The sequence below is a fragment of the Coregonus lavaretus genome (assembly GCF_964263955.1).
Source record: "Coregonus lavaretus genome assembly, chromosome: 4".
Lineage (NCBI taxonomy): Eukaryota > Metazoa > Chordata > Actinopteri > Salmoniformes > Salmonidae > Coregonus > Coregonus lavaretus.
The window spans coordinates 49,822,212-49,848,205 of NC_139991.1; the positions used below are offsets into that span (position 1 = coordinate 49,822,212).

At 42.3% G+C, this 25,994-nt stretch overlaps 1 protein-coding gene across 1 annotated transcript in view; it reads left to right on the forward strand.

The window, feature by feature from the left end:
• Nucleotides 1-25,994, forward strand: part of brinp1 (bone morphogenetic protein/retinoic acid inducible neural-specific 1) — a 121,741-nt gene that overhangs the window by 93,964 nt on the left and 1,783 nt on the right. Inside the window, exons 5-6 of the mRNA XM_084159698.1 lie at nucleotides 10,910-11,146; nucleotides 12,691-12,913. Of these exons, the coding sequence (XP_084015824.1) occupies nucleotides 10,910-11,146; nucleotides 12,691-12,913 (460 nt within the window). The remainder of the gene's footprint in view (nucleotides 1-10,909; nucleotides 11,147-12,690; nucleotides 12,914-25,994) is intronic.

Here is a 25,994-nt window from a genome sequence, read left to right on the forward strand (position 1 = left end):
TCCCTCTGCAACTGGATCCTGGACTTCCTGACGGGCCGCCCCCAGGTGGTAAGGGTAGGTAACAACACATCTGCCACGCTGATCCTCAACACGGGGTCCCCTCAGGGGTGCGTGCTCAGTCCCCTCCTGTACTCCCTGTTCACCCATGACTGCATGGCCAGGCACGACTCCAACACCATCATTAAGTTTGCCGACATCACAACGGTGGTAGGCCTGATCACCGACAACGATGAGACAGCCTATAGGGAGGAGGTCAGAGACCTGGCCATGTGGTGCCAGGATAACAACCTCTCCCTCAACGTGTTCAAGACAAAGGAGATGATTGTGGAATACAGGAAAAAAAGAGGACTGAGCACGCCCCTATTCTCATCTACAGGGCTGTAGTGGATCAGGTTGAGAGCTTCCAGTTCCTTGGTGTCCACCTCACCAACAAACTATAATGTTCCAAAAACACCAAGACAGTCGTGAAGAGGGCACGACAAAGCCTATTGTCCCTCTGGAGACTGAAAAGATTTGGCATGGGTCCTCAGATCCTCTAAAAGTTCAACAAATGCACCATTGAGAGCATCCTAACTGGTTGCATCACCGCCTGGTTTGGCAACTGCTCGGCCTCCGACCGCAAGGCACTACAGAGGGTAGTGCGTATGGCCCAGTACATCACTGGGGCCAAGCTTCCTGCCATCCTAGACCACTATACCAGGCAGTGTCAGAGGAAGGCACTAAAAATTATCAAAGACTCCAGCCACCCTAGTCATACACTGTTCTCTCTGCTACCGCACGGGAAGCGGTACCGGAGCGCCAAGTCTAGGTCCAAAAGGCTTCTTAACAGCTTCAACCCCCAAGCCATAAGACTCCTGAACAGCTAATCATGGCTACCAGGACTATTTGCATTGCCCCCCCCCCCACCCCACCCCACCCCACAACAACCCCCTCTTTTACGCTGCTGCTACTCTGTTTATTATTTATGCATAGTCACTTCAACTCTACCCACATTTACATATTACCTAAATTACCTCGACTAACCAGTGCCCCCGCACATTGACTCTGTACCGGTACCCCCTGTATATAGACTCCCTACTCTTATTTTATTTTACTGCTGCTCTTTAATTATTATCTATTTTAAATTTTTTACTTATCTATTTTTTACTTACATTTTTTTTTTTTTTAACTGCATTGTTGGTTAAGGGCTTGTAAGTAAGCATTTCACTGTAATGTCTACACCTGTTGTATTCGGCGCATGTGGCAAATACAATTTGATTTTACTTGAGCTCAAATCTAGCGAGGGATAAACCACAGACAAAAGGGAAAAACAGTGTCTTTGGGTAAACTTTGTCAAACTTTTTCAGCGTGTAGTTGCACTGATACGATGGGTTATAGTGGCCAGTTCGCTCGCCCAGCTGAATGGGATTTACCAGCTGGCTTGCCTGCCTGCCTGCCAATTTGATTGATGCCAAACACATTTGATAGACAACTAAGATATATGCTAACTGTGAATAACATTCGTTCAAGTTCAGAAGTCAGTTTCATGTTAGCTAGCTAACCAAATGACTCCGGCAACTTAGCTGTAGCCACTAAAGCTGCTAAAAACATTTTTGAGGAAAAAGTCTGCCACTTACCCACTCGTCCAAGCTATGACTTACATCCTCCAAGCAGCTAGCTAGCTACAACAAGGTTCCGTGTTTTTAGATTGCTAAATAAATACATAAATAGATAAGATAGCATATTAACAACGTTATGACTTATGATCAAAGCCCATGCTACTTTGATTATGTTCAGATGCCAGCCTTACTTTTGGCCCTATTTGTCAAAAATATTGAGTGAGTGAAACTAAAAGAGTGCATCACCCTAATGGCTTCAGGCAGCAAACAATGTACGAGCAGTGATTTATTCAGCATATTATGATTGTCTGTTTGTTTCATATCTGCAATGTTAAAACGGTGTCAGTTCCACTTTAACAAGTTGCAGTTAAACTGGCCAGTCTTTTGTCACTTAATCATGGGATATTCCTGCATCTCCCATGAATCTTGGTGCATGCAGAGCTGGTTGAGGACTACAGAGGGCTCGTGCCTCCCACCCACTCCCTGAACCATCTCCCAGACCACATCATCTCCGGTATGGCCGACATAAATTAGCTGCAAACGAAGTCATTTGCTTTTTTTTCTTCTCTCCTACTTCCAGGAGCCATGGAGCCCATCTTGTAAGATTTATGAATATGTTAGAATAGCCTGAGCCAACAGTTTTCAAAGTGGTGAAGTGAAAATAGATGAAAGAGGCCTGTAGGCGATTCATCTGGAGAGTGATGGATTAGATGCTCATCGTTGTGCCGCTTGATTCCTGTCCTTTTTTGAAGCAGTTATAAACATTTAGGAAACAAACAAACATACAAATCGTGTTTGATGAATCAGACTTGTCCGATTGATTAGGACGCTAAATTACATTATCAACAATATTGACTTTGCAATGGAGAAATATTTTATTAATGAAATCATTGGTGCAAATAGAAGAAGCAATACATGTTGTCCCTGTGCCTGTGATAGGCATCACAATACACACATTCTCTCCTTGTCGCCTTTCTCTTTTATCTCTCGGCCATTCTTTCTCTGTTTCTCTTTTATCTATATCTTTTCACACAAACACACACATGCACACACCCACATGATAATAAGACAAAACATGCAACTGATAAAATCATAATATGATTTTGAGAGGATGCAGTCCATCATACTGATGGTTAATACTGCACTGTATCGAGCTGCCTCTTGGTATTGCAGATGCATCTTGACCTGAGGAATTATTCTCTTTATAAAAGTACATTTGCTCGGCCCAGATAACCAATATTATCAGATAATTTTGAAGATGGATAGCTACTCCCTTTATTCCACCTCTCTACACCGCCATGGAGCCCCATTGAGCCCTGCTACCTGATGAAATCTCTCCACACTGACCTCTTGGTCAACTCTCAATTGGAGGTAGTCATTCAAGACTGAGTTTCCACTTGGGCCGGCTGGACCATAAATCAGCTATTTATTTTCTCTCTGGCAGCTTTAGGCCCCTCTGTGTCAGCAGGCAGCAGCACCCATGGATCAGTTGGGCTGCCATTCTAGCCGCCTCCTTTCTCCTCCAAGCCGTGGACTCACACATTCTTGTCTCCCGTCGATTGGAATTTAGTTTTTCTGATTTAAGGGTTCTCATTTTTGACAGCTTAATATTACCTAAGCCTCACCTTTTTATGGCCACTTTGTCATCCATGGAGTTTTAAGTGCCTCTAAATAGGGTTGATGTTTATGTCTCTCTGCAGCACTAGCAACCTCAAAATAGCTCTTGAATGTGAATTGATTTGAGCTTTGAAACCCTGCCATGTATTTATGTTTGGATTTTAAATAGTACGTTGGTTTTGGCAACTGCATCGTTGATGTGTATAATTAGAAAAAGTGCATCAATTACCTGAATGAAAGAAACTGGACGTTAATACACTAACTTACCAAAAGTATGTGGACACCTGCTCGTCGAACATCTCATTCCAAAATCATGGGTATTTATATGGAGTTGGTCTCCCCTTTGCTGCTATAACAGCCTCCACTCTTCTGGGAAAGCTTTCCACTTCTGTTTGGTGAAGCGTAATTCATCACTCCAGAGAACGCGTTTCCACTGATCCAGAGTTCAATGGCGGCGAGCTTTACACCACTCCAGCCGATGCTTGGCATTGCGCATGGTGATCGTAGGCATGTGTGCGGCTGTTTGGCCATAGAAACCCATTTCATGAAGCTCCCGACGAACAGTTGTTGCTGACGTTGCTTCCAGAGGCAGTTTGGAAGTCGGTAGTGATTGTTGCAACAGAGGACAGACGATTTTTACGCGCCATGTGCTTCAGCATTTGAGCTTGTGTGGCCTACCTCTTCGCGGCTGAGCCGTTGTTGCTCCTAGACGTTTCCACTTCACAATAACAGCACTTACAGTTGACCAGGGGCAGCTCTAGCAGGGCAGCACTTTGATGAACTGACTTGTTGGAAAGGTGGCATCCTATGACGGTGCCACTTTGAAAGTCACTGAGCTCTTCAGTAAGACCATTCTACTGCCAATGTTTGTCTATGGAGATTGTAAGGCTGTGTGCTTGATTATATACACCTGTCAGCAACGGGTGTGGCTGAAATAGCCGAATCCACTAATTTGAAGGGGTGTCCCCATACTTTTGTAGAGTGAGGGAAAAAAAGTATTTGATCCCCTGCTGATTTTGTACGTTTGCCCACTGACAAATAAATGATCAGTCTATAATTTTAATGGTAGGTGTATTTGAACAGTGAGAGACAGAATAATAACAAAAAAAATCCAGAAAAACGCATGTAAAAAATGTTATAAATTGATTTGCATTTTAATGAGGGAAATAAGTATTTGACCCCCTCTCAATCAGAAAAATGTCTGTCTCCCAGGTGTCTTTTATACAGGTAACGAGCTGAGATTAGGAGCACACTCTTAAAGGGAGTGCTCCTAATCTCAGCTTGTTACATGTATAAAAGACACCTGTCCACAGAAGCCAACAATCAATCAGATTGGAAGAAACACAAAATAACTGTCAATCTCCCTCAGCCTGGGGCTCCATGCAAGATTTCACCTCGTGGAGTTGCAATGATCATGAGAACGGTGAGGAATCAGCCCAGAACTACGCGGGAGGATCTTGTCAATGATCTCAAGGCAGCTGGGACCATAGTCACCAAGAAAACAATTGGTAACACACTACGCCGTGAAGGACTGAAATCCTGCAGCGCCCAGAAGGTCCCCCTGCTCAAGAAAGCACATATACAGGGCCGTCTGAAGTTTGCCAATGAACATCTGAATGATTCAGAGGAGAACTGGGTGAAAGTTTTGTGGTCAGATGAGACCAAAATCGAGCTCTTTGGCATTAACTCAACTCGCCATGTTTGGAGGAGGAGGAATGCTGCCTATGACCCCAAGAACACCATCCCCACCGTCAAACATGGAGGTGAAAACATTATGCTTTGGGGGTGTTTTTCTGCTAAGGGAACAGGACAACTTCACCGCATCAAAGGGACGATGGACGGGGCCATGTACCGTCAAATCTTGTGTGAGAACCTCCTTCCCTCAGCCAGGGCATTGAAAATGGGTCGTGGATGGTTATTCCTCCTTGTGGTCCTCTGTAGCTCAATTGGTAGAGCATGGCGCTTGTAACGCCAGGGTAGTGGGTTTGATCCCCGGGACCACCCATACGTAAAAATGTATGCATACATGACTGTAAGTCGCATTGGATAAAAGCGTCTGCTAAATGGCATATTATTATTATTATTATTCCAGCATGACAATGACCCAAAACACACGGCCAAGGCAACAAAGGAGTGGCTCAAGAAGAAGCACATTAAGGTCCTGCAGTGTCCTAGCCAGTCTCCAGACCTTAATCCCATAGAAAATCTGTGGAGGGAGCTGAAGGTTCGAGTTGCATCGAATCCTTAATGACTTGAAGAAGATCTGCAAAGAGGAGTGGAACAAAATCCCTCCTGAGATGTGTGCAAACCTGGTGGCCAACTACAAGAAACGTCTGACCTCTGTGATTGCCAACAAGTGTTTTGCCACCAAGTACTAAGTCATGTTTTGCAGAGGGGTCAAATACTTATTTCCCTCATTAAATATAACAAATTTTACATGCGTTTTTCTGGATTTCTTTGTTGTTATTCTGTCTCTCACTGTTCAAATAAACCTACCATTAAAATTATAGACTGATCATGTCTTTGTCAGTGGGCAAACGTACAAAATCAGCAGGGGATCAAATACTTTTTTCCCTCACTGTATATATAGTGTATAATAATGAATATGATCAAAATCCAGCTCTTTCAAACTCCCTTTTTCCATGTGACATTGAGATTTTAATTAGCGACACTTTCAGAGTAGTTGTATCTGTTTACAGCCGAAATGGAATTGTTTAAACTTGCACGCATCAGTGTCACACCTCTCTGTCTAGGCCCCTCCAGGATTCTTGTCGAACATGTGCTTTGTGGCTGAACCTGTAATGTGTGTGTGTGATATCAGCAGAAGATCCCACCAGCCGAGTTCCTGCTAGCGCTTCTGTGCACAGGAACACATTGGCTGCATGCATTAAATTCTACTGGTGCAGGTGACTGAGTAGCTTGTGCACTCTCACACTACACTCTTAGAAAAAAAGGTGCTATCTAGAACCCTAGACTAGACAGGTAAAACCCTTTTTGGATCCAGGTAGAACCCTTTTGGGTTCCATGTAGAACTATTTCTACAGAAGGTTCTAAATGCAACCCAAAAGGGTTCTACCTGGAACCAAAATGGGTTTTACCTGGATCCAAAAAGAGTTCTACCTGGAACCAAAAAGGGTTATCCTATGGGGACAGCCGCAGAACCCTTTTTTCTAAGAGTGTACAACACACACACACACACACAGCAACACACCAACAAATAAACAAGATTTCCAGTTTCACTGTGTGAAAACATATCTTTGCACAGTTAATGACTAGAGCTCTGAGAGATTTCTATCAGATAGTTGCAGATTGTGTAAGGACATTAATTTGATAACAGCAATACAACAAGCACTATATTTTTGCAACTGTCTGCAGGCACTGCTATTACAGAAAAGTACTACTGTTAATAAATCAATAACATTATTGTCCCCGCTGTAGTCTTGATGCTGTGTTGGTACAGAAGAAGAAAACATGTTATCACAGGTTTAGTATTGCCCTGACTCACCTCATCTCTCTGTGTCTCTGTGTCCAGTGTTCAGCATCATTGGCAATATTTCAGCACCATGGACAGCTCATATTGTGCTCCCCACCAGGTTCAATCCACCAAATGCTGCAACGTGCAATTTCTGCCTTGCCCTTTCTGAGAAAGCGATAATCGGCCTGAATGTCAGGGCAATTTATATATGGAACTTTCTGTTTTTACAGAAATTACGGTAGCCTCCCATTATTCTTTGAGGAAACAGAATCATTATTAGGTTCCTCTGTATATACTTGTACAGTATATAGAGCGATGTTGTTGCTTCAGTGAATATGGGACTGGGCCACCACAATCCTGCTACTATATGCAACCCAAACATTATTGTGGAGTGCATTCAATGTAAACTACAGTTGAATGGATGCATTTCTCCAGATACGCTCTGGCAGTGCTCTATTGTTTTACTAGTCTAGGTATTTGCAAAATGTGTTCCAGTATTCATAAAAATTGTAGGAAATCCAGTTGTCTACTTGAGAGATGAGGTAGGTAATACATCATGCATTTGTGCGGTTTTCTCAAAATGAAACCAGTGATTTAATTTAAGTGTTTGGAAGATATCAAGAGCAAGATGCGGAACATTATTCCTATATATTAATTCTTAAATGAGCTTGTCGATCTCCTACAAAATAATCTACTAAACCAGCAGTTCTGTTTGACAACACTGCGGATAATCTGCCCAGAACAGACATAGAAATGCTTTAGCTATTTCAATTCTAAGTAAGGCACAGCCAGAACCGTAAAAAGCTGCATTCTAAGAAATTAGGATTTCTACAGTCATAGTTTGAACAGACACACTAAGCTAGCCAGAATGTAAAAAGCTATATACAAAAAAATGGAGATGACTAGCGACATTAGCTACACTGTAGAGGAGTCCGAGGTTGAGCTGAACAAAGTGGGAACACAAAGCAGAGGAGTAACACTTATGGTCTTAACGCCACCATGCGGCCCATTTGATTACGAGGGACATGGGGTGAGCCTACGATGAGTAAAAAGAGGTGGATTTCCAGTTTAGAGGTGTTCATGTTTTATGCGGTACTAAAATGAGCCAGTGTAATTTTATGCCCCATTCAAAGTAATGCACTTTATTGCACCAGTGGATTAAGTAATGATTATTTTGCGAATTTGCGGCCACACAATGGTCTATTAATCTTTGATGAAACTGTATTTTATGAGGCGGAGCGGGGCATCACAACGAGCGGCGAGCGTTAGCAAGGAGTTGTGAACGCTTGGCTGCCGCACGCACTGGCTCATCCATCAACATACCAAAAACTCTGGGAGAAAGAGCGAGACAGCAAAGTCACGGGCATGGGCCACTTTTTAGCATTCATGGAAGCCTGAGTCCTGCCACAGTGTATGTATGTTATACGTGAGGAAAATACCTTAACCTATGATGCAATCACATTAGCTGGTATTCAAGGTGCTATTTATTTAGTGGCAGAGTAAGTCAGAGGGCTTGCTGTGAATTATGTGCACTGACGGAGCATGAAGTTGGAGGTTATCAAACAGTGGCAAAATAATTCTGATATTTACCTCCATTTTATTGGCAACTCTTTAGTTAAACTCCTTGATGTGCTGCCTCTCTGGCTTCTGATGGTTTGTAGTGCTGCCTAAAAAAATATACAGCACTCATTTAGCTATTATACTGGAAGCAGACTAAATGTATCAGGGTGGCATCATTTTAGTCATAAAGATATTTTTATAGACTCAATTTATTACACAGATTCTTCTTCATTTTGATTTGAAGAAGGGGAGACCATAAGATGGGCCGGTTATGACTGAAGAAGAGTGAGAGATGGGGAATAAGAAGGGAGAGAGAGAGAGAGAGAGAGAGAGAGAGAGAGAGAGAGAGAGAGAGAGAGAGAGAGAGAGAGAGAGAGAGAGAGAGAGAGAGAGAGAGAGAGAGAGAGAGAGAGAGAGAGAGAGAGAGAGAGAGAGAGAGAGAGAGCAATGGATGTGGGACTGAGAGAGAGTGGTGTGCTAGAGAGAATGAGGGAGTGAGAGTGAGTCAGAGAGAGAGACAGAGAAAATAATGAAGAGAGGCAGAAAGAGAGAGAGTCATCTGACTGGTTGAGCAGTGACAGTGTCTGTGTGAGTCCTGCAGTCTGGGCAGTAATTCTGTAATATCTAAAGGAGAATGAGTGGCCCTGGTGCTCGGAGGGAGAATAAGGGGTTGAGGCACTCTGTGTTATTGTGCACTCGACTGTTGGCACTGCCTCTGTCAGCGTGCGGCGTCGATCCGTGAACTCGCCATCTGGATTCTCCCACAAATCACATGAAAGTTTAGGGCCCAGGAATACATCAAGCCAAATTAATATTGACTCCGGGGGCCGCAGACAGGCCTGATGGAAAAAGAACCCTTCGCAATCCTTCCCTTTCTTCCTTTCTCATCCACCCCTGATCGACACTGGGACTGATGAGGAGGACAGAGTTGTGAATGGAGTATTCTGTCACAGAGAGAATACAAAGTAAAGTTACACAGTGGGATTAAACTTTGTGAGCATACTGAGACACAAAGCAGAGTATCAAGATACAATATGTACTCATAGAAATCTGTATATGCCTATGCACTACTGACATAGACCTCGGGTCGAAATGTTGCACTCAATAAAACTATGGGAGTATTCAACAGTGTGCACGAATTAACTGTTTTAACCTTACCTAGAGATGGACATGGTTTCATTTATTAGTCAGGTTACACGAAAGGAAAATTATTACTTAGTAGTATAAGGAAAGCCACCTACAGCTAGGTTTAATTCTTTTCAATCTTCATTAGCAAATGATGAACTTTGATAAGTGGCGCTTTGGGATTTAGCTGAATGTATTAGACGCATATCACTTTTGATCTTAAGACCTTCATTTATTTTGAAGCCACCCACCAGTTTTCAGTTTAGCTTTTCTTTCATGGATTTAATGAACGGCATACTCATATTGATTCTCCAACTGTTTATTTGCTGGCAAGATATCGTTAGATACAAGAATGTATAAAAGTATGGCTGCACTGAACAAAATAAAAAATATAATTGAATTTCATTTCATACTGTATCGTTTTGTTGATTTTGAAGCCCTGTTTTCACATTTGGGTAAAAAGCAAGTAAATCGATCAAATCAAAGTTTATTGGTCACGTACACAGATTTGCAGAAGTTACCGCAGGTGAAGCGAAATGCTTGTGTTTCTAGTTCCAACAGTGCAATACACACATAATCCAAGTATGGGATCATAATTAGTTCAATCACTCAATAGCACAATATCAACACATTACATTATGGTCTCTAGTTGCATATTTGCAGAGGCGCTGTTTGCACTAAAGTAAAAGCTATTACGGTTTAATTTGAGGAAGAAAAATCGATTTAGTTATTTTCTACAGTAGGTTGTTTTTTCAGTGTGAAGAAGTACTTTCAGTTCAACCAACTTCCAGATTACTAAGGCTAGGTCACTGCTAATATAAGAGAGGCAATTATCTATTCAGCGTGTTACCAAACTGTTTGCACACACACACACACACACACACACACACACACACACACACACACACACACACACACACACACACACACACACAGGGAACAGGGAACAGGGAATACATGACTGCTGTGTTAAATAAACCAAGACACAACAGGACAGCAGGCATCAATCACTGTTCCATTTTGTCACATCATGAGTAGCCCTCCGGAGAAAGACAGCTCAAAGTGAAACATGGGCAAACTTTTAAACCAACTTTTCAACCCATTTAAAGCTCATCAATATGCATTCATGTACAGAACCTGTCATGACAAACTGCAACCTGCAAACCCTATCAGTGACATTGAGGCATAATGTATTGGTTTAAAAGTATAGACATGCAAAAAAGTATTATAAGGTACGTCATCCATCCCCTATGAAGTGATACAGTACCACACAAGTCTGCTTACTTGCCATCCTAGTATTTTTTGTGATGTCATTTTTATATTTTTTATTTATTATATTATATTATTTATATATATATATATATATATATATATATATATATATATATATATATATACATTTGTTTTACCTGTATCTCAAAATATCTACACTGATACAGATTAAACTTTCAGTTCAAATACAATTTCATACCAACCTCCCTTTTCAAAACGGCATAGACATGTATCTTATGAACCATTTCCCTTTGTGTTCCAGGTCTCCAGGTCATTTTCCCAGAGTACCTCCAGGAGAAGTTTGTCCAGTCGGCACTGAGCTACATCATGTGTAACGGGGAGGGGGAGTATGTCTGCCGGAACAGCCAGTGTATCTGCATGTGTTCTGATGAGTACCCACAATGCAACTGTCCCATCACCGACATCCAGATCATGGAGAACACCTTGCTGGGGCAGGCGGAGTCATGGGCAACCTCTTACAAGGATTTTGAGAACTCAGGTAAGCAGGGAAGGATATTTGATAGCAAATTCTAGTTTGCTGTAAGTGTGTATGTGTCTTCGTCCACAAACACTATAGGTGTGGTAAGCGAGGTTACTGTTGAGTACAGGTAACAGATTAATTAACATCATGCTTTATTATTTTGTTATTTTACCCCCTTCCATCAACTATATTCCTAAAGTAAGGCAGAAACAAAGTAGGACCATTTGCATATGGACCTCAGCTAGGCTCTAATGGCCGCTCTTAAGCCAGCGCTACCTCCACTGATCTGTCCTTCAACAGGACACCAGATGCAGGTCTTTACAGCGTCAAATATCCACAGCAAACAGTGGTATAATGGTATATCCACTAACAGTAAGCTCTAAATTCATACTTTCAGCTGGTTTTTATCGGGAGTGTTGGCATTTTATGCAAGTCACCTTCTACAGAATACACCACATAAAGCGTCCAGAGCTCCCTGTTAACTTCTTGGAGGCAATCTGCAATAAAGTGGGGATGAATAATTCAGTGGCACGTTGGAACATCTTCTGTTTTAGAAAAAAGCTCCAGAAGTTAATCGTAACAGTAAATTCTCTCTACTACTTCAGCCAGGTTTCACTAAGCATGCCACAGGCTAAATGTGTATGAGGATCTATTTTCAGTCAGTCAGATAAGGAAGCCACACACCATGCAATCAGTACAGCCTCCTGCATGAAACAAAGGGTGAAACGATAACTTCTGTTGATACACCTTGCAAAATAGAACAGAACATGTGCCCTTCAAAACAGATGGAGAAACCCCATCAACAAACCACAATATTCCAAAGGCATAGCGAATGACCCACATAGCTGGCAGTTATGTCTGGCCACACATACACTCACACATCACCGAGCATCCCTTGTCTCATCCCCTACTGATCAAGTCAGAATATTGAAGTACAGAGGAGGCTGGTTACTCCCAAAGGGAATCGCTCAGCATCCACCGGATGGGGTTCGTACTTATATATTATTAACAAGTAATAAAAGGAGCCAAATAAAACCTGACAGCCATACATATATATATATATATATATATATATATATATATATATATATATATATATACATTTATATGTTATAGAGGACACACAAAATGAGTTTGAGTCGCTCAAGGTCATTGGCAGCAATGCATCCATTGAAGAGATTTCTAAGATGAAGTGCCTACAGTATCAGCTAATAGCCATTTATAAAACAATACATAGAAGATTAGAAAACGGTGGATTCATATTCATCGAGAGTATTTTAGTTTGATCAGATGTATCAACATGATAAATGCCAATGGTATTTTGAGAGCTTAATTCAAGGCATGTAATGCATCATGATGCCACTTAAGCTTCAGTTGAAACATATACTAGAGAAAACATACTTGAGAACTGAAAGCACAGGAGACTTAGGAGACTGACCCAAGGTTGCTCTGACAACAGACAGTCTTTGTCTGTGTCCCTCAATATCTCTTACTCACTCTCCATCCCACTCTTTCCCTCCCTCCCTCTCTTTCCCTCTCCCTCCCTCCCTCTCCTCCTCCAGACGAGTTTAAGTCGTTCCTGAAGAGGCTGCCCTCCACCCACTTCCTGCCGGTCAGCAGTGTCCACCTCCTGTGGGGCAATGACTGGGACCTGCAGGCCCGCTACCGCCTGCTCCAGAGCTCCCTGGAGACCCAGAGGCTCAAGATCCAGCACACCGCCAGCAAGCTCTTTGGCCTCAGCATCCGCTGCCACCACAACCCCAACCACCAGATGCCTAGGGAGAGGTGGGTCTCAGAAGCAGTAAAAATGCCTCATGTAACCCTGATAATGCTGCATTGTTTTGGATGATGCAGTATTTTGATGCTGATGTTGTGGAACACGGTAAAATAGATGACAATGTTAATCTGAGGGAGAACATACTGTTAGGTAGAGGAGTTTCAGTATTTTGTTTCAGTGCTGCCTGTTGAAGTACTCTATGTGAATACTGTATGTGATGCATTTTGACTTTGAATTTGCTGGCTGTTATAGTTTTCTGTCCATGAAATCATGTAAACACCCAATGAACCCCAGTCCTACCTAGTATTTCACTATGCAGGATGAAAAATTATCTAACCATGGGAGGTCACTGGACAGGTCAATGCACAATGTGTCATCAGCTACTGTGACTGCAGACAGCATGCTTTACTGCAGACATGGCACTGTGCTATGCTGTCTGAAATGGAGTTATTCATTCCAATCCAAAATATACCAGACAACATGGACTGAAATAACACACTAAATACTTGACGTTAAAATATCCCAAAATATTACAGCTTGGAGGAATGTCAATATACAAATAGAAAGAGAAAATCCACAAAATATACGTTATTGTGGTTAAGAAACAAGCAGCTGTCAACTGTCACTAAGGTAGAAGGAACACACCCACGCTCGGATGCAAGCTTTGGAAAAGGGTTTGTTCGAAGGTGTTATCAAAGCAGTGCACATTCCATGCTCGGCAGAGCACACATCAACGATGCCTGATGGCACTGTGAAGAGAAACTGTGTTTGTTTATTTGTTTCTGTACAGTATGTATGTGTGTGTGTGTGTGTTTATGTGTGAGTGAATGAATGTGTGTCTGTGTGTGTATGTATGTGTGTGTGCATGCATCTGTGGAAGTGAGAGATGCAATGTGCCAATAGGCATCATTCCTTTCGGACCAGTACCCACATCAGTGTTTCTCTTTGATACCACCAATGCAGCGTAAACTAGACATAGAGATACTACTGTTTGTAGGATGTTTTCTCTGGAGACATCCAGTACACAGACAGGGCTAATATGATGAATTAGTCCCTTGCTGTGGGGCTCAGTTCATATACATAAGGCACAGGTTTAACAATTCATTTTTATATTCAAGCACACATATTATCAGGTAGATTTACTATGTACTCTCACAGCTTTTAGGATAAGTTAAGGTGATATCTCATTCTGAATTTCATGTATATCTGTGTGCAATATAGTGCAATGTTACTCCATTTAAAAAGCACACAAATCCACAACAGCACCAGTACATACAGCACTAGTAGTAGCAGCAGTAGACCTTGTTATACTGCTGCTCAGTGTTGAACTGAGGGCCCAGCCTCTCTGGTGGTATGGCCTTTGCCCCAAAGGCCCGAATTGGAGAGAGAAAAGACGGCCTGTGACAACCCAGCAAGCCCTGCTACTGATCTACTACCCACCGACGGGACACAAGCCTATAATTATAGGGAGCAAGGCTGCTGTAGTCCCCCTCGGACTCTGGAAGTGGAGAGACTTGGACAACTGCAGTAACAATATTAGCCCAGTCTCTCCAGGGTTGGAGGAGGTTCCTCCACAGTTTGACCCTACTGTGGAAGGCTGCTTATCTCCAGACCTGCAGGGGGAAACCCAGGGAGGACTTTGATGGTGGTGGCTTGACCTCTTGTCTGCTCCCCATAGTCTAATTACATCTATACCGATAATCACTGTTATACAATCCACAGGCAATCTACAGGCAAGGCTGGACCATACTCTTTTAAACATTGATGGTGTTTTTGCAGGGATAATGAGTGGAATATTCAAAGCAGCACAGAGTAGAGCCTCATCATCGGTTTCTTTTTGGCATGCTGTGGAACTGGATGTACTGCAGAACTAGGATCAGGAGATTTTGTGTTTTAACTGTGAAAAACTCTGGGCCCTAGTTAGAGCCACTACGTTTTTCCTGGTCAGATCACATGGTCAGGAAAGACTCCTGTCCCTATGCATAAACAGATGACTATACAGTCGTGGTCAAAGGTTTTGAGAATGACACAAATATTAATTTTCACAAAGTCTGCTGCCTCAGTTTTTATGATGGCAATTTGCATATACTCCAGAATGTTATGAAGAGTGATCAATGAATTGCAATTAATTGCAGTCCCTCTTTGCCATGAAAATGAACTTAATCCCCAAAAAACATTTCCACTGCATTTCAGCCCTGCCAGCTGACATCATGTCAGTGATTCTCGCGTTAACACAGGTGAGAGTGTTGACGAGGACAAGGCTGGAGATCACTCTGTCATGCTGATTGAGTTAGAATAACAGACTGGAAGCTTTAAAAGGAGGGTGGTGCTTGAAATCATTGTTCTTCCTCTGTTAACCATGGTTACCTGCAAGGAAACACGTACCATCATCATTGCTTTGCACAAAAAGGGCTTCACAGGCAAGGATATTGCTGCTAGTAAGATTGCACCTAAATCAACCATTTATCGGATCATCAAGAACTTCAAGGAGAGAGGTACAATTGTTGTGAAGAAGGCTTCAGGGTGCCCAAGAAAGTCCAGCAAGCGCCAGGACCGTCTCCTAAAGTGGATTCAGCTGCGGGATTGGGGCACCACCAGTGCAGAGCTTGCTCAGGAATGGCAGCAGGCAGGTGTGAGTGCATCTGCATGCACAGTGAGGCGAAGACTTTTGGAGGATGGCCTGGTGTCAAGAAGGGCAGCGAGGAAGCCACTTCTCTCCAGGAAAAACATCAGGGACAGACTGATATTCTACAAAAGGTACAGGGATTGGACTGCTGAGGACTGGGGTAAAGTCATTTTCTCTGATGAATCCCCTTTCCGATTGTTTGGGGCATCCGGAAGAAAGCTTGTCCGGAGAAGACAAGGTGAGCGCTACCATCAGTCCTGTGTCATGCCAACAGTAAAGCATCCTGAGACCATTCATGTGTGGGGTTGCTTCTCAACCAAGGGAGTGGGCTCACTCACAATTTTGCCTAAGAACACAGCCATGAATAAAGAATGGTACCAACACATCCTCCGAGAGCAACTTCTCCCAACCATCCAAGAACAGTTTGGTGACGAACAATGCCTTTTCCAGCATGATGGAGCACCTTGCCATAAGGCAAAAGTGATAACTAAATGGCTCGGGGAACAAAACATCGACATTTTGGGTCCATGGCCAGGAAACTCCCCAGACCTTAATCCCATTGAGAACTTGTGGTCAATCCTCAAGAGGCGGGTGAACAAACAAAAACCCACAAATTCTGACAAACTCCAAGCATTGATTATGCAAGAATGGGCTGCCATCAGTCAGGATGTGGCCCAGAAGTTAATTGACAGCATGCCAGGGCGGATTGCAGAGGTCTTGAAAAAGAAGGGTCAACACTGCAAATATTGACTCTTTGCATAAACTTAATGTAATTGTCAATAAAAGCCTTTGACACTTATGGAATGCTTGTAATTATACTTCAGTATACCATAGTAACATCTGACAAAAATATCTAAAAACACTGAAGCAGCAAACTTTGTGAAGACCAATACTTGTGTCATTCTCAAAACTTTTGACCACAACTGTACAACCATGAGCCATGTGCATAAGTCATATTTTCATTGGTTTAATCTTGAGCTACAGTGAAGGATGGTGTTTGCTTATTTATGCCTGGTTGCCATTTCATGGACACATCCGTCATATCTCTAAGATAAATGTGTTATTCAATCAAAGAACCAACTGTAATTAAATGAGTAACCAAAGCGTGGTGGCCATCTCTACATATGAAAGGCCTCAGATAAGTCTCTGTCCCTCAGTGATGGCTAGCATTAATTGCAGTCGTTTGTCATTTAGCAGAAGCTCTTATCGAGAGCGACTTACAGTAGGGAGTGCATACATTTCTGTACTGTCCCCTGTGGGAATCGAACCCACAACGCTGGTATTACAAGCGCCAGTTTCTACCAACTGAGCCACATGGGACCTCATCAGCCTGGAGCTGTTAGACTGGAGGTGGAATGAGTTCTCATTGGAAAAACATGAGATGTGTGTTGCGAGGTAAATATAGGCTTGGCTCCACCTGCCTCACCTTGTTTTACACCCACTCACCTATCACAGATGTGAGCTCTCTATGCAGAGAAACATATGGAATGTGCCTGTGCAGAGCTACAGCCGATGTGGCAGGGGAGTATAGATAGAAGCTCCTCTCATTTGAAATGAAACAGAATATGTTTAATGGTGACCGATATGAAATAGCATAACTCCCGGCCAAGTAATCAGCATCGGTGTCTATGTATCAAAGTAATTATCCTTTGACAGACTTTAGCATGTTTACCGATTTGACTGTACTCTATATATTTATTAACAATGTTTGCTATTGACTTTCACAGGGTTATGGATGTTAAGATACACTACCTGACCAAAAGTATGTGGACACCTGTTCGTCAAACATCTAATTCCAAAATCATGGGTATTAATATGGAGTTGGTCCCCCCTTTGCTGCTATAACAGCCTCCACTCTTCTCGGAAGGCTTTCCACTAGATGTTGGAACATTGCTGCGGGGACTTCCTTCCATTCAGCCACAAGAACATTAGTGAGGTCGGGCACTGATGGGCGATTAGTCATGGCTCGCAGTCAGTGTTCCAATTCATCTCAAAGGTGTTCGATGGGGTTGAGATCAGGGCTCTGTGCAGGCCAGTCAAGTTTTTACACACCGATCTCAACAAACCATTTCTGTATGGACCTCGCTTTGTGCATGGGGGCATTGTCATGCTGAAACAGGAAAGGACCTTTCCCAAACTGTTGCCACAAAGTTGGAAGCACAGAATCATCTAGAATGGCATTGTATGCTGAACCATTAAGATTTCCCCTCACTGGAACTAAGGGGCCTAGCCCGAACCATGAAAAACAGCCCCAGACCATTAATCCTCCTCCACCAAAATGTACAGTTGGCACAATGAATTTGGGCAGGTAGCGTTCTCCTGGCATCTGCCAAACCCAGATCGGATTGCCAGATGGTGAAGCGTGATTCATCACTCCAGAGACCGCGTTTCCACTGCTCCGGAGTCCAATGGCGGTGAGCTTTACATCACTCCAGCCGACGCTTGGCATTGCGCATGGCGATCTTAGGCTTGTGTGCGGCTGCTCGGCCACAGAAACCCATTTCATGAAGCTCCCAACGAATAGTTATTGTGCTGACGTTGCTTCCAGAGGCAGTTTGGAACTCAGTAGTGATTGTTGCAACCGAGGACAGACGATTTTTACGTGCTACGCGCTTCAGTACTCGGGGGTCCTGTTCTGTGAGCTTGTGTGGCCGACCACATCACGGCTAAGTCGTTGTTGCTCCTAGACGTTTCCACTTTACAATAACAGCACTTACAGTTGACTGGGGCAGCTCTAGCAGGGCAGATATTTGACGAACTGACTTGTTGGACACTATGACGTGTTACGTTAAAAGTCACTGAGCTCTTCAGTAAGGCCATTCTACTGCCAATGTTTGTCCATGGCGATTGCATGGCTGTGTGCTCGATTTTATACACCTGTCAGCAACGGGTGTCGCTGAAATAGCTAAATCCACTAATTTGAAGGGGTGTCCATATACTTTTGTACATATAGTGTATGTCTGGTACATGATAAGTCCCTTACATAAGAACTTCTATCAGTAATGAAATCACAGGCTATATTTGTCCTCTAACATAATGCACCAATAGGAAAACTATCCCCCACTCAATCATCAGTATCGTCAAATATGTATCCTTCTCTGTATCTGTCTTTCTCTCTGTATATACTGTACCTCCCTCTCTCTTGTATTTCTCTTGTTTTATCCCTCTCTCTTTCTTCTTCCCTCGTTCCCCCACACAGAAGGGGAGTTGTGATTATGTATGTCATCTGTACTGAGCACCAGAGCTGTCTGATGCCCCATTACAAACAATGAGATTGTGCTGTGATTCGTAAAAACAAACAGCATTCATTCCCACTAATTTCCATCTCATCCCCTGTGGCAAACTCAACACAGCCACTTGTTTTGGAGGGAAATGAATAAGGACAAATGCAACTACTAGCATGATGCTCTCAAACTGCATATTGTGGAAACCAGTTATGTGATGGAACATATTTTAGCCCATATTTCAGACAGTGGAGGCTCCTCAGAGGAGGAAGGGGAAGATAATCCTCCTCGGTAAATTTCATAAAAAGAAAAATAGTGAAACAAAGTTATCCTTTTTAGATAAAACTATACTAAATATATTCACGTCTCCAAATAATTGATTAAAACACACTGTTTTGCAATGAAGGTCTACAGTAGCCTCAACAGCACTCTGTAGGGTAGCACCATGGTGTAGCTGGAGGACGGCTAGTTTCCGTCCTCCTCTGGGTATATTGACTTCAATACAAAATTTAGGAGGCTCATGGTACTCACCCCCTTCCATAGACTTACACAGTAATTATGACGACTTACGGAGGATGTCCTCCAACCTATCAGAGCTCTTGCAGCATGATCTGACATGTTGTCCACCCAATCAATGTATCAGACAATGAATCTAGTACTGAAAGAAAGCATAAGCTACAGTTAGCTAGCACTGCAGTGCATAAAATGTGGTTAGTAGTTGACTCAAAGAGAGAGAAAGACAATAGTTGAACAGTTTTGAACAAATTCATTTCTTCAAAAATGAAGGAGAAGCAAGAGAGAGAGAGCGAGAGAGAGATGTATTTTGTTGTATTTGTTTCACTTTCACTTACTTAGCTAGCGAATACAGCTAGCTAGTTTAGCCTACTCAAACACCCGGCTCAAACAGAGTGGGATGTTAGCTAGCTGGCTAAGGCTATCCAACACGGGAACTTTTCCATGTCAAGGTAAGCTTTTGGTTTTATTAATTTATTGCCACTGGGGCCTGCAGGTGTAACTGCTTGCTGTACACTGTACTGCATGATTGTAGCGGGTTTACTAATGCGTTATTTCTAGTAGCTATGTTGACTATGACGTTAGATAATATGGTGACAACGATGTATGCGGTGTGTAGCGGATAGCGGTTATGGTATGAAGGTTTGGCTTGGAAATATTTTTTCACCTGGTCATAGACAGCTGTTATGTTGTGCACTGAAGTCCACAAGTCATGCTGTTTGTATGCAGTTGCTTTGAAAGTTAACTGTGTGCGGGTGATCGGGGTATATTAATTCTGACGATTCTGTTGAAAAACTTTTGTTAAAGGGAAGCAAACGCAACAAAACGGGGATAAACATACCTGAATTTGTCCAATAGAAACTCTCGTTTGCAACTGTTTGGACTAATGATTACACCCTAGATCATCTACAGTGGCTTGCGAAAGTATTCACCCCCTTGGCATTTTTCCTATTTTGTTGCCTTACAACCTGAAATTAAAATATATTTTTGGGGGGTTAATATCATTTGATTTACACAACATGTCTACCACTTTGAAGATGCAAAATCTTTTTTTGGGTGAAACAAACAAGAAATAAGACAAAAAAACAGAAAACTTGAGCGTGCATAACTACTATAAGACTCGGGGGCCTTTCAGAACAGGTGTATACAGTATCTCACAAAAGTGAGTACACCCCTCACATTTTTGTAAATATTTGAGTATATCTTTTCATGTGACAACACTGAAGAAATGACACTTTGCTACAATGTAAAGTAGTGAGTGTACAGCTTGTATAACAGTGTAAATTTGCTGTCCCCTCAAAATAACTCAACACAAAGCCATTAATGTCTAAACCACTGGCAACAAAAGTGAGTACACCCCTAGGTGAAAATGTCCAAATTGGGCCCAATTAGCCATTTTCCCTCCCCGGTGTCATGTGACTCGTTAGTCTCAGGTGTGAATGGGGAGCAGGTGTGTTAAATGTGGTGTCATCGCTCTCACACTACCTCAGACTGGTCACTGGAAGTTCAACATGGCACCTCATGGCAAAGAACTCTCTGAGAATCTGAAAAAAAGAATTGTTGCTCTACATAAAGATGGCCTGGGCTATAAGAAGATTGCCAAGACCCTGAAACTGAGCTGCAGCACGGTGGCCAAGACCATACAGCGTTTTAACAGGACAGGTTCCACTCAGAACAGGCCTCGCCATGGTCGACCAAAGAAGTTGAGTGCGCTTGCTCAGCATCATATCTAGAGGTTGTCTTTGGGAAATAGACGTATGAGTTCTGCCAGCATTGCTGCAGCGGTTGAAGTGGTGGGGGGTCAGCCTGTCAGTGCTCAGACCATACGCCGCCCACTGCATCAAATTGGTCTGCATGGCTGACGTCCCAGAAGGAAGCCTCTTCTAAAGATGATGCACAAGAAAGCCCGCAAACAGTTTGCTGAAGACAAGCAGACTAAGGACATGGATTACTGGAACCATGTCCTGTGGTCTGATGAGACCAAGATAAACTTATTTGGTTCAGATGGTGTCAAGCGTGTGTGGCGGCAACCAGGTGAGGAGTACAAAGACAAGTGTGTCTTGCCTACAGTCAAGCATGGTGGTGGGAGTGTCATGATCTGGGGCTGCATGAGTGCTGCCGGCACTGGGGAGCTACATATCATTGAGGGAACCATGAATGCCAACATGTACTGTGACATACTGAAGCAGAGAATGATCCCCTCCCTTCGGAGACTGGGCCGCAGGGCAGTATTCCGACACAATAACGACCCCAAACACACCTCCAAGACGAACACTGCCTTGCTAAAGAAGCTGAGGGTAAAGGTGATGGACTGGCCAAGCATGTCTCCAGACCTAAACCCTATTGAGCATCTGTGGGGCATCCTCAAACGGAAGGTGGAGGAGTGCAAGGTCTCTAACATCCACCAGCTCCGTGATGTCGTCAGGGTTAAGGCAGTGCTGGAAAATGATGTTGGCCACACAAAATATTGACACTTTGGGCCCAATTTGGACATTTTCACTTAGGGTTGTACTCACTTTTGTTGCCAGCGGTTTAGACATGAATGGCTGTGTGTTGTGTTATTTTGAGGGGACAGCAAATTTACACTGTTATACAAGCTGTACACTCACTACTTTACATTGTAGCAAAGTGTCATTTCTTCAGTGTTGTCACATGAAAAGATATACTCAAATATTTACAAAATGTGAGGGGTGTACTCACTTTTGTGAGATACTGTATATACTGAGATCATGTTACAGATCATTTGACACTTAGATTGCACACAGGTGGACTTTATTTAACTAATTATGTGACTTCTGAAGGTAATTGGTTGCACCAGATCTTATTTAGGGGCTTCATAGCAAAGGGGGTGAATACATATGCACGCACCACTTTTCCGTTATTTATTGTTTATTGTTTTTTTTCATTCCACTTCACCAATTTGGACAATTTTGTGTATGTCCATTACATGAAATGCAAATAAAAATCAATTTAAATTACAGGTTGTAATGCAACAAAATAGGAAAAACGCCAAGGGGGTTTGTCCCGTTGCTCCCCTCCGGCGCTCTGATTCGCCGGTCTACTGAGCCACCGGTCTGAGCGCACCACCTCGGCAACACCGGAATGGAAACCCAACACACCCTAATCACCTTCAGCGCAACTGCACCTCATCATCACCCCTATATAGCCCTGGACTGTTCAGTATTGTGTTGTGTTGTGTGTGATTGTTAGTGTCTTGTCGTGTACTCGCTCTTTGTTGCTCTCTTGCTCAGTGTTAAGTAAACCTTTACATTGTGATTCCTGCGTCTGCGTTCTGCCTCTTCGTATCCTCAGTACTCGTCACAGAGATTAATACTTTTGCAAGGCACTGTACAATAGATGCAGGCAAGAGTGTGCAATGCAGTATTGAATGTGTCATTGTCTGTCACTTTGATTACTGATACTTTTCTCTCGTTGTAAACTTTCATTTTTAGGTGGTAGCAACCTCATGATGGGTATAGGGAAATTTGAGTATCATGTAGTAGCATATAGGGCTGTGGTGGTCATGACATTTTGTCAGCCGGTGATTGTCAAGCAAATAACTGTTGGCCTCACGGTAATTGACTGTTATTTAACATAAATACATTTAGCATCTCCTGGCTTCCACACATTGCCTACAAGCCACTGATGCAGACATTTGGAACATCTACATTTTAAAAAGTCTAATAAATCCATTTAATATAGCCTACACCTTCACAATAAATCCATTATTTATTTTAGACAGGTCTAAAGAAGCATGATATGAAGAAAATGTAGTCTATTTCAGAAGAACAGAATAGCATACTCTGAGTTGTCCTTATGTTAGGTCCTGCTCTGGCTATGCCAAATGGCTGTGTGCTACACTAGTTAATTTAGTAGACAAGATTTGCTTAGAATTCCATGGCATTATTTTATAGTATGAAGAATATAATTGAACAAAGCTGAATAAAATAGAAAGGATATTTTCTCCAAACGATTGAGGGAGTGCGCACATGCGGCTATTCTGTGTTGAGCGGTTAACAAATAAATAAGTATTCCTATATGCTTAATTTCTTCACATTATAAGCACAGCAATGCATACATGGCAGTAGGCTATAAGCGCGAATGTTCCATTAGAGGAAAACACCATTATCAAAAGTGACCGCAAATGCAATTATGCATGTTATGCTTTTATTATAAAGGTGCATTTTTATGGTGAATATTATCTTCACCTAACTTGAAACTGACACACTGCTTATGTGTGCCAGTTAGGCTCTACACCCCTTGTAAAGCGGATTAATGTGCTTAATGTTAAGAACTTATTTGGCCACTTTAGTTGTGATACAAACCTTATCAAAACATATAGGCCTATGGGCTAGGCTACATGAGGTGTGCGATTATGATTCGAAAAAGTCGCAAAGAAAGGCATTGTTTCTTATGCTGGGTATCATTCACAAGTGATAATATATAATTCACAAGTGAAAGGCTAATATTGTCACCCATCAGACTATTCTTGATTTAATCTTGTCTTTACATATACTAAATAATATATGTGTGAAATTTGTTTTGATTTAGAATGGACCATTATCATGCACCTGTATCGAAACAGGGGCAGTGGGAAAAAATACATTTAATATATGCACTTAAATAGCGAATGGAGGACGCTTTTCAGGGGTTCATTTTCATGCCAGCCAGGTAGGCTATACTCCTGTTGTAAATATAAGCAATGTGCTTAATATTAGGAAAGTTGAGAAATAAATATAGTAGGCCTAGTGTATAGAAAGCTGATGGGATCCTCTTTTTAGTAGAGGCCATCACTCTGTTTTCTTGCGCAATTGCATAGCCTATAGATATGTTGCGCAACATGAGCTCATGGACTCTCAGGAAATGTTTGATTCGATTTTCGATAACATTTGCATTGATGTTAGAGTGATTAGAGGGACAATAGAGTGCTGAGTACCAGGCAGTTAGCATGTTTGGTAGGCTACTAATGACCATCAGCAGCATCAGAGCTTGGAGAAGCCTAATTACCATGACTAAACAGTCACATGGAATTTGACTGCCTTCCTGACTCGTGACCGCCGGTGTGGCGGTAATACGGTCACTGCAACAGCCCTAGTAGCATAAACCTATCGATTATTACATTGAGCTGTGTGAATAGAATATGAATGACAGTCATCCAATATCCTGTAATATAAATAAGGCCATGCTCCCACCCCAAAAAACCTCCTCCCTAATCTTAAACGGCACCGACCACCACTGGTTTCAGATCACACAAAACTCCAGTTATTGACGATGAATTCAAGGGGGGATATATGGAATAGTATGAGTATGCCTGCCTGTCGTACGTAAATGAATAGATAATAAAACTAATAGAATTGGTTAAATCTTTGTGGCGTAAACATCCACAAAATCTTTTAAATGTATTTTGTTTTTCATTTACGATAAAGCGTAGAATCCGTAGATTATGCCTCAAAATGTCTCAATAGTCCAATAACTACCTGAGTGCAGGGAAAAGGAGGACTAAGGCCTTATACCTCAAGTTCTACCTGGAACCAAAAATTGTTATCCTATGGGGACAGCCGAATAACCCTTTTAGGTTCTAGACAGCACCTTTTTTTCTTGGAGTGTATTGTGTTCTCTGAAGCTTTGGAGACAAATTTGTCAAAATGGTGTTCTATACAGTTTATCATTGCTACAAACTTAATTGAAAACCTGTCTATAAGTTTTGTCTGTCAACTTTGTTTGTTTAGTCATGGTACTTTTATCAATCTCCTCTGTTTTTTTTTTGTTCCATGAAACATTCAAGGTTCCTCTCAAGATTCAAGATGCTCTTACATGAGCACTGGAACCTATTTTTCATTCCAACAGAATGGCCATTGGCTTTGTCTTTATGTCCTGTAGCGATAAGAGTGGGGTGAATTTGTGGCCGTTAACAAAAGCATTACTTTCTCAAAGTGCATAGTAGGGTCAATGTTGCGGGACATGCATTCAGCCTTGTCTTTGTTATTTCACAATGTTACTCTTATCTTTTGATACTCCTATCCTCAGTTAAGGGGAACACAAAGAGAAAGGGACTTTTATCAGGTTAGGACTGAAAATATATGCAGACATTTTGAAGACTGCATCTGCTTTTTGTCAGTTTAATCAGTGTTCACAAAGTAATGGATTCAGGTTGATGTAAGAATTGCTAAGTAAAGACACTGCAAAGACGAAATGTTAAATGGATTAAAATATATATTTAGATCTGAACCTAATTTGTTCAGAATCAGTGCTAACTCCAAGTAAAACTTCCCAATCATATATCCATACAGCTAAAGCAGTTTTCACATTTTGGAATCTGTCTGATTATAATTGTAACATAATCCTCAAATTACCAGTGACATATCCTTCAACCTATTTCACATCCCAGAGGAGCAAAGGTAGTTTGAGTCTGAAGAGTGTCTCCTCTGTCCCCTTCCCAGGCTCTACCCATGGCTCATTTTGGGATGGCTTGGGGCTCCCTGGCTTGCCAAGCACTAGGTCATCCATCGTCGTTACCAGGCCGGTTCATTAGCATATCAGGCTAACCTTGAGCTCATCCTCTCAATCCTCTCCTAGAAATCAGGATTCTGGATTCATCTCACAGTATAACGTTTCAGTACTGTCAAGTTGACAGAAAGGGATGCCTGAGGGAGAATAAGAGACGCGATTTGCATAGGAAATAATGCTGCCATCCCACATGAAGGAAATAAAGGAACTCCGTCTTTG